Below are 9645 nucleotides of genomic sequence, written 5' to 3'. Positions count from 1 at the left end.
TTGAGGATGGGTTGTATGGAACAATTAATAAGTTACTGACACTGTCTTGTTCCGTATTATGAGAATATATACAGGATTTACTTTTCACAGATTACCTACACAATTTGCATTGTGGGACATGTCTATTTTATTGTGTGTTCTCATTTCAGTTTAATGAATGTGTGAGAAGGGAAATTTGATTAATGAAAACATTCTACGGTCATTGAAACTGAACTCTCAGATCTGACAAATAGAGATTTTTCATTCCATAACCTACTATATGAAAGTTTTCAAGAGTTGAGTAAATCATGAAAGTGATAACCAGGAAGAATCCATATTTACGTGTATCTTTATATTTTTCTTCCTTTTCTTGTTTTAGGGAACTTAAAAAGTTGCATAGGAAGACATCCACTCCAAGTGTAACACCTTTAGGTTCACCGAGACAGGAGACTGCACAATGTCAGAATGAGGGCTTTGCTTGTTATTCAGACAAAGTCAACCCACTTGCTGTTGATAAAGGTGGAAGGGAATCCCCAGAAGGCACATCAGACAATGAAGAAACATCAGGGGGTGGAGGTTTTGTCATGATTTCACCACCAGCTGTTCTACAAGCTGCCCAAACTACTGGGTGCTCAAGTAGTGTTATGGAAGAGAATATTGAGCAAATTTTTCATCAAGACCCAGTGAGAAGTGGATATGAAGATCCATCAGAATCTATTGAGGTACTGATACAGTCTGGTAGTGAGGATACACTAGACAAAATAAGTGAAAGACTTTCAGAAGCAATGGATAATAAAATTCATGCTACAGGTGAAGAATCTTCAGTAACACAAGGAATTAGCTCACAAGATATTCCAACTCCTCCAGATGATATTCCAGATGTAATAAGTGTTACTGAAAGTCAAATAAACCAGGAATTACAGTCCAGTTACCAGGACAGTTTTGAAGGTAGTAGTAAGATTTCAAGGAATACGACAACAGAAGCATTTTTGAAACAGATAAAATGTGAGGCCAAGAATCTTCTCCGAGCTTCATCCAGACGGAAATTAATAGTCAGCAGTGTATTTTACTTTTTATATATTGATAAAGATTAGTCTTGATAATGATAATGTTTTGAAAACTGCTTAATTTCCCTTTGCCAATACATATACAAAGGTCAAATATGGACAGTACTCCCAATCCCTTTTTTAGTATTGCAAGTATCATCACCTTTATTGTTTGGAAAAAGAGTGCCAATGATATTGGAATCTTTTTCCTTGGGGTATAAATTAGAATAGGAAGACATTTTTAACCCACTTGTGACAAGAGCCCATAGTGCTATACTGAACCATGTGTCAATTTCTTGAGGGAAATATCAGAAATGCAGAAAACAAAATTACCCCTCTCTGTGCTCTGGTCTGCAGAGTAAACAAATATTTATGTAATGTAACTAAGTCTACAATTGAGAGGCTTCTCCCAACAACCTCAGCCAGGGCTGAACTAGTGCAGAGCTATTTATAGTGCACAACGGGGAGCAGACTCAATTTCCCATGATGAAGACTTCGTCCCATTTTGAATGGTATTTTAATGTGATGTGATAGGATGTCATCCTTGTGTAAATGGGTTTGTGTCAGTTTTTTTAAGACTTAAATTTACTATCAATAACCCATTTTTTGTTGTTTGTTTTGTTTTTTTTGTTTATCAGTATGGCCAATATTTTGTATAACTTTCAGTTTTGAAAAAAAAAAAGTTTTTTTTAAAGAGGTAGACAAACTAAAAAAAAAATTCACAGTCATATATTGCCACTTTTCATTTGTAACAGAATGTCCACAGTTGTCCATCAGGGACACAGTGGCTAGATTTGTAATTAAATAAATTATAATTAACTTCTTATCTACCATACTATTATTCTAGTTTACTGATCATAAGTGAATTCTTAAAGAAACAGAAATTTACATTCAACAACATAAAATGAATTCATGTTTTTATAGAAAAAAGGGAGATGATCCAGTGTACTGTTAAAATCTGATGACAAATTTATTCATGATATAGGATCATTGAAAACAAGTCACACGAAGGAAACACTATGGATTAATCACTACCTCTCACAATACGGGAGTGGTAAAGGCCAGTTTGATATGTTTTGGGAAACAGTTTTAATGCAGTAGTAGTTAGGTTGTTAAAATAAAAATTTTTTTTGTAATTTTGTTATAATAACTTGTATTCCTTTTTTTGGTCAGACTTCCTCCAGATATGTTTGAGGAGCAACTGATCCAGACTAGTCTGGGACATACTAACTACAGAGAATCTAGGGTGCAGGCAGAGGTGGCTAGGCTTGTAAGGGTGGGCCCGGAATTGCTAGAAAATTGTTGCACTTCACTTCACAACATAGCTCCTAATGTTATTCTAGCCAAACGTGAGGTGAGTCTACAAAATTGTCATTTCATATGTATGCCATCAAAGAAGCTATCCCACACTAAAAAATAAACACCACATACTTACACTTACACATACACATTCACACATACACATTCACATTCACATTCACATACGCACAAAAACACACACACACAAAACAAAACCACACAACACACACACAAAACACACACACACACACACAAAACACACACACACACACACAAAACACGCGCGCGCAGACACACACAAAACACACACACACAAAACACAACAACACAAAACACACACACACACAAAACACACACACACACAAAACACACACACACACAAAAACACACACACACAAAACACACACACACACACAAAACACCACACACACAAAACACACACAACACAACACACACACACACACACACACCCCACACAACACACACACACACAACACAAAAAACACACAACACACACAACACCACAAAACACACACCACACACACACACACACCACACACACACACAAAAACACACCCCCACACCACAACACACAACACAACACACACACACACACAACACACAAAACCCCCACGCACACAACACACACACGCACACACACACAACGCACACACCATGCACGCACACATACATGCACGCACACACACATGCACGCACGCACACACACACACACACCCCCACACACACACAAAACCACACACACAACACACACACCAACACCAACACACACACACACACACACAGCCCAACACACACACACACAATATGCTGCTTAATGTCACTAATATAAATAGGGAAGTTTCTTTCTGTTCAAAGATGATTGAGTTGATTCATGTATCTTTATTAAGTCTATATTACCTGTAGTTTTTTTTTAGAATTCCCATTTAGTCTGAGTACTTTAAAAAGGGTTATATATTTCTCATTAAAATTTTCCCTTGTATATTACGGGAACTGTTCCACTTCGACTGTGGCTTTTTAGTTTCACAAGGATGCAGGGAAAGAGAAAAATACTCCACCTGTTTTTTAACTTGTTTAAGAGACCAAAGAGGATCAAAGAAATATAATTTGACGGGTCTTGTAGGTCTACTAGGGTTCTGGCCCCCATAAGTTTGAAGCTAAACCCCTTCCCGCAGTGTGGAGCAGCTGACTTAAGTACATAAAAAGACGATTTTTATACCCAGTCAACAGCACCTTAGCTCCCTATACACCACCCTTTTAAAAAACTTCTTTTACTGTCTTGTTTTAAGTTCTAGCTCCAGGTGGGGAGAAAGATCTGAAGGGAGAGAACTGCTCTTCTTAGTTTATCTTTCTTGTTACATACCTTGAGATTGCAGCAAATTGTCAGTTCTAGTTGACACACGTTGCACTGTGGAGAATTCAAGCTGCCACGATATTCCCTCACATAAATCTGGATTCCCCACAGTTTAAACACTGCAGATGTCTTTTTCATACGAATATATCTATCCCCCTTGCAATGGGCATTTGAAAAGAACTCTATAAACCCCCTCTTAAATCCATTAATTGTGAAACTTCAGGCTTTCTTGTCATTCAAAGAAACTCAAGAAGAGAAAAAACAGACAAAATGAGTCAACAGCCCTTGGTAAATTTTATTTAAGCCATAGAAAGCAATTCCCTCATTATGGCAATTTAATCAACCCTTTTCCGTGTCTGATATGTTGAAAATAATTTGCACCAAGCCATAAATTGATTGCTTTTGAAGAATTTTCCAGAAATGGTAGTGAAGAAAAAGCCTTATTAGGATTAAACCAGTATCAACAGTATGTTGCAAAAGAGTGGTTCAAGTCATGGGAGGAACTAGAGTATATAACTAAAATGTTCTTACCTGCTTTAGTTGAAGTGTTAGCCACTGTGGATGCCACTGCAGAGTCTGCAGTTCATGCATTTATAAAGTTATTTACAGAGTTACTTCAGTGTTTAGGCCCTCAAATTACTGCATCTTGTGTTATGCCTATTTTCATGAGGCATTTAACTATTGATGACTCTGCGCTTGAGGTTGTAAGTCAGGGCACCAAAGGCCTTACTAGATCTTTAGTGGTTGTTTATTCAGTTGCTGTTCTTGCTCCTAATCAAAGTTTGTCTGAAAAACAAGGTGAACTCGAGAGTTTTCTGGCAAAGCATATCAACATTTTGTCACTGTGTCGTGCTCAGCTTGATTCATTATACATTACAATTGCAACCTTACTGCAGCATAAACGAAATCATGATGCTGTGCTGGGATCACTCTGGTCCTGTGTTGTTCATAAATCCAGTATGGTCCGAGCATGTAGTGCAGGTTTGTGGGGAATAGTTGTTGGATGTGTTGAGGACGGTGCACTTGGATCTCGTGTAGTACCAGCACTTGTTACCTTAGCTACAGACACTGATGTGAATGTCAGAGCTTCTGCTGTGCATCCTTTGGCAACCATCATCACAACTACTACAAATGTTGAGGTAAATTATCAGATTAGTTTGTTATTTGTCTTTCTTATTTATGTTCCACTATTTATATATATATATATATATATATATATATATATATATATATATAATATTATATATTTTATATATATATATATATATATATATATATATATATATATATATATATATATTTTATATAAATAGTGGAACATAAATAAGAAAGACAAATAACAAACTAATCTGATAATTTACCTCAACATTTGTAGTAGTTGTGATGATGGTTGCCAAAGGATGCACAGCAGAAGCTCTGACATTCACATCAGTGTCTGTAGCTAAGGTAACAAGTGCTGGTACTACACGAGATCCAAGTGCACCGTCCTCAACACATCCAACAACTATTCCCCACAAACCTGCACTACATGCTCGGACCATACTGGATTTATGAACAACACAGGACCAGAGTGATCCCAGCACAGCATCATGATTTCGTTTATGCTGCAGTAAGGTTGCAATTGTAATGTATAATGAATCAAGCTGAGCACGACACAGTGACAAAATGTTGATATGCTTTGCCAGAAAACTCTCGAGTTCACCTTGTTTTTCAGACAAACTTTGATTAGGAGCAAGAACAGCAACTGAATAAACAACCACTAAAGATCTAGTAAGGCCTTTGGTGCCCTGACTTACAACCTCAAGCGCAGAGTCATCAATAGTTAAATGCCTCATGAAAATAGGCATAACACAAGATGCAGTAATTTGAGGGCCTAAACACTGAAGTAACTCTGTAAATAACTTTATAAATGCATGAACTGCAGACTCTGCAGTGGCATCCACAGTGGCTAACACTTCAACTAAAGCAGGTAAGAACATTTTAGTTATATACTCTAGTTCCTCCCATGACTTGAACCACTCTTTTGCAACATACTGTTGATACTGGTTTAATCCTAATAAGGCTTTTTCTTCACTACCATATATCATGGACAATTCTTCTAAAGCAATACAATTTGATGGCATTGGTGCAAAGTTATGTTCAACATCATCAGACACAGGCAAAGAGTTGATTAAAGTTGCCATAATGAATGGAATTGTCTTTCTAATGGCTTCAATCATAATTACCAATGGCTGTTGACTCACTTGTCTGTTTTTCTCTGCTTCTTGAGTTTCTTTGAAGTGACAAGCAAGCCGCTGAAGTTTCACAATTAATGGATCTAAGAGAAGGTTTATAGAGTTCTCTTCAAATGCCCATATAGCAAGAGAGGATAGATATATATCAGTAGCTGATAAAGACATCTGCAGTGTTTCAAACTGTGAGGAATCCAGATTTATGTGAGGGGAAGTATCTGTGGCAGCTCCTGAATTCTCCAAGCAGTGCAACAGTGTGTCAACTAGAACTGACAATTTGCTGCAATCATCAAGGTATGTAACAAGAAGAGATAAACTAAGAAGAGCAGCTTCTCTCACCTTCAGATCTTTCTCACCACCTGGAGCTAGCAACTGTAGCAACATAGACAGTAAAAGAGAGTTTCTTAAAGAAGGTGGTGTATATGGAGCTAAGGCTGCTGTTGACTGGGCTACTAATAATCGTCTTTCTATGTACTTATGAGTCAGCTGCTCCCAGCACTGCGGAAGGAGTTCAGCTTCAAGCTTAGTGGGGCCTAGAACCCTAGCTAGACCTACAAGACCAGTCAAAATTATATTTCTTTGATCCTCATTTGGTCTCTTAATCAAGTTAAATAACAGGTGGAGTAATTTTTCTCTTTCCCTGCTATCCTTGTGAAGACTAACGCCACAGATCAGAAGTGGCAACAGTTCCTGTAAATATGACAAGGAAAATTGTAATGAGAAATATATAACCTTTTGAAGTACTCAGACTAAATGGGAATTCTAAAAAATCTACATGGTAATATAGACTTAATAAAGATAGCATGAATCAACTCAATCATCTTTGAACAGAAAGAAACTTCCATATTTATATTAGTGACATTAAGCAAGCATATTGTGTGTGTGTGTTGTGTGCTGTGTGTTGTGTGTGTGTGTTGTGTGTTGTGTGTGTGTTGTGTGTGTGTTGTGTGTGTGTGTGTGTGTGTGCGTGCATGTATGTGTGCGTGCATGTGTGTGTGCGTGCATGTGTGTGTGCGTGCATGTGTGTGTGCGTGCATGTGTGTGTGTGTGCGTGCATGTGAGTATGTGTGCATGTGTATGTGTGCATGTGTATGTGTGTGTGTGTATGTGTGAATGTGTATGTGTATGTGTAAGTGTATGTGTGTGTTTATGTTTTATGTGTCGATAGCTTCCTTGATGGCATGTCTGTGTGTGTGTGCGTGTGTGTTGTGTGTGTGCGTGTGTGTTGTGTGTGTGTGTGTGTGTGTTGTGTGTGTGTGTGTGTTTTGTGTGTGTGTGTGTGTGTGTGGGTTTGTGTGTGTGTGTGTTTGTGTGTGTGTGTGTTTTGTGGTGGTTGTGTGTGTGTGTGTTGTGTGTGTGTGGGTTTTGTGGTGTGTGTGTGTGTGGTTTGTTGTGTGTGTGTGTGTGTGTTTTGGTGTGTTGTGTGTGTGTGTGTGGTGTGTTTGGTGTGTGTGTGTGGGGGGTGTGGTGTGGTGTGTGGTGTGTGTGTGTGTTGTGTGTGGTGTGTGTGTGTGTGGTGTGTGGTGTGTGTGTGGTTTTATGTGTGTATGTGTGTATGTGAATGTGAATGTGAATGTGTATGTGTGAATGTGTATGTGTAAGTGTAAGTATGTGTGTGTTTATGTTTTATGTGTGGGATAGCTTCTTTGATGGCATACATATGAAATGACAATTTTGTAGACTCACCTCACGCTTGGCTAGAATAACATTAGGAGCTATGTTGTGAAGTGAAGATGCAACAATTTCTAGCAATTCCTGGCCACCCTTACCAAGCCTAGCCACCTCTGCCTGCACCCTAGATTCTCTGTAGTTAGTATGTCCCAGACTAGTCTGGATCAGTTGCTCCTCAAACATATCTGGAGGAAGTCTGACCAAAAAAAGGAATACAAGTTATTATAACAAAATTACAAAAAAATTTATATTTTAACAACCTAACTACTACTGCATTTAAAACTGTTCCCAAAGCATATCAAACTGGCCTTTACCACTCCCGTATTGTGAGAGGTAGTGATTAATCCATAGTGTTTCCTTCGTGTGACTTGTTTTCAATGATCCTATATCATGAATAAATTTGTCATCAGATTTTAACAGTACACTGGGATCATCTCTTTCTTCTATAAAAACATGAATTCATTGTATGTTGTTGAATGTATTGCTGTTTCTTTAAGAATTCACTTATGATCAGTATCTAGAATAATAGTATGGTAGATAAGAAGTTAATTATAATTTATTTAATTACAAATCTAGCCACTGTGTCATGATGGACAACTGTGGACATTCTGTTACAAATGAAAAGTGGCAATATATGACTGTGAATTTTTTTTTCAGTTTTGTCTACCTCTTTAAAAAAAAACTTATTTTTTTCAAAACTGAAAGTTATACAAAATATTGGCCATACTGATAAACAAAAAAAAACAAAACAAACAAACAAAAAAAATGGCTTATTGATAGTAAGAATTTAAGTCTTAAAGAAAACTGACACAAACCCATTTACACAAGGATGACATCCTATCACATCACATTAAAATACCATTCAAAATGGGACGAAGTCTTCATCATGGGAAATTGAGTCTGCTCCACGTTGTGCACTATAAATAGCTCTGCACTAGTTCAGCCCTGGCTGAGGTTGTTGGGGAGAAGCCTCTCAATTGTAGACTTAGTTACATTACATAAATATTTGTTTACTCTGCAGACCAGAGCACAGAGAGGGGTAATTTTGTTTTTTGCATTTCTGATATTTCCCTCAAGAAATTGACACATGGTTCAGTATAGCACTATGGGCTCTTGTCACAAGTGGGTTAAAAATGTCTTCCTATTTCTAATTCATACCCCAAGGAAAATGATTCCAATATCATTGGCACTCTTTGTCCAAAACAATAATGGTGATGATACTTGCAATACTAAAAAGGTATTGGCAGTACTGTCCATATTTGACCTTAGTATATGTATTTGGCAAAGGAATTAAGCAGTTTTCAAAACATTATCATTATCAAGACTAATCTTTATCAATATATAAAAAAGTAAAATACACTGCTGACTATTAATTACCGTCTGGATGAAGCTCGGAGAAGATTCTTGGCCTCACATTTTATCTGTTTCAAATATGCTTCTGTTGTCGTATTCCTTGAAATCTTACTACTACCTTCAAAACTGTCCTGGTAACTGGACTGTAATTCCTGGTTTATTTGACTTTCAGTAACACTTATTACATCTGGAATATCATCTGGAGGAGTTGGAATATCTTGTGAGCTAATTCCTTGTGTTACTGAAGATTCTTCACCTGTAGCATGAATTTTATTATCCATTGCTTCTGAAAGTCTTTCACTTATTTTGTCTAGTGTATCCTCACTACCAGACTGTATCAGTACCTCAATAGATTCTGATGGATCTTCATATCCACTTCTCACTGGGTCTTGATGAAAAATTTGCTCAATATTCTCTTCCATAACACTACTTGAGCACCCAGTAGTTTGGGCAGCTTGTAGAACAGCTGGTGGTGAAATCATGACAAAACCTCCACCCCCTGATGTTTCTTCATTGTCTGATGTGCCTTCTGGGGATTCCCTTCCACCTTTATCAACAGCAAGTGGGTTGACTTTGTCTGAATAACAAGCAAAGCCCTCATTCTGACATTGTGCAGTCTCCTGTCTCGGTGAACCTAAAGGTGTTACACTTGGAGTGGATGTCTTCCTATGCAACTTTTTAAAGTCCCTAAACA

At 37.5% G+C, this 9645-nt stretch overlaps 2 protein-coding genes across 2 annotated transcripts in view; one reads left to right on the top strand and one right to left on the bottom strand.

The window, feature by feature from the left end:
* The window catches only part of LOC119583636 (RAB11-binding protein RELCH homolog), a 27039-nt gene extending 26524 nt beyond the window's left edge, over positions 1 to 515 (top strand). The window contains exon 4 of the mRNA XM_037932223.1: positions 359 to 515. The gene's annotated coding sequence lies outside the window, so the exon portion shown is untranslated. The remainder of the gene's footprint in view (positions 1 to 358) is intronic.
* A 4542-nt stretch (positions 516 to 5057) lies between these two features.
* On the bottom strand, positions 5058 to 9633 carry LOC119583635 (RAB11-binding protein RELCH homolog; the record flags this gene model as incomplete). Its single annotated transcript, XM_037932222.1, is given in 3 exon segments — positions 5058 to 6617; positions 7614 to 7794; positions 8976 to 9633. Coding segments are annotated over 3 exon segments (2399 nt in total), but the record flags the coding sequence as incomplete, so codon positions are not given.
* Between the last annotated feature and the right edge of the window lie 12 nt (positions 9634 to 9645).

This window comes from Penaeus monodon, chromosome 17 (genome assembly GCF_015228065.2).
Source record: "Penaeus monodon isolate SGIC_2016 chromosome 17, NSTDA_Pmon_1, whole genome shotgun sequence".
In the NCBI taxonomy this organism is placed as follows: Eukaryota; Metazoa; Arthropoda; class Malacostraca; order Decapoda; family Penaeidae; genus Penaeus; species Penaeus monodon.
This window is presented reverse-complemented; position numbering and strand designations above follow the sequence as displayed.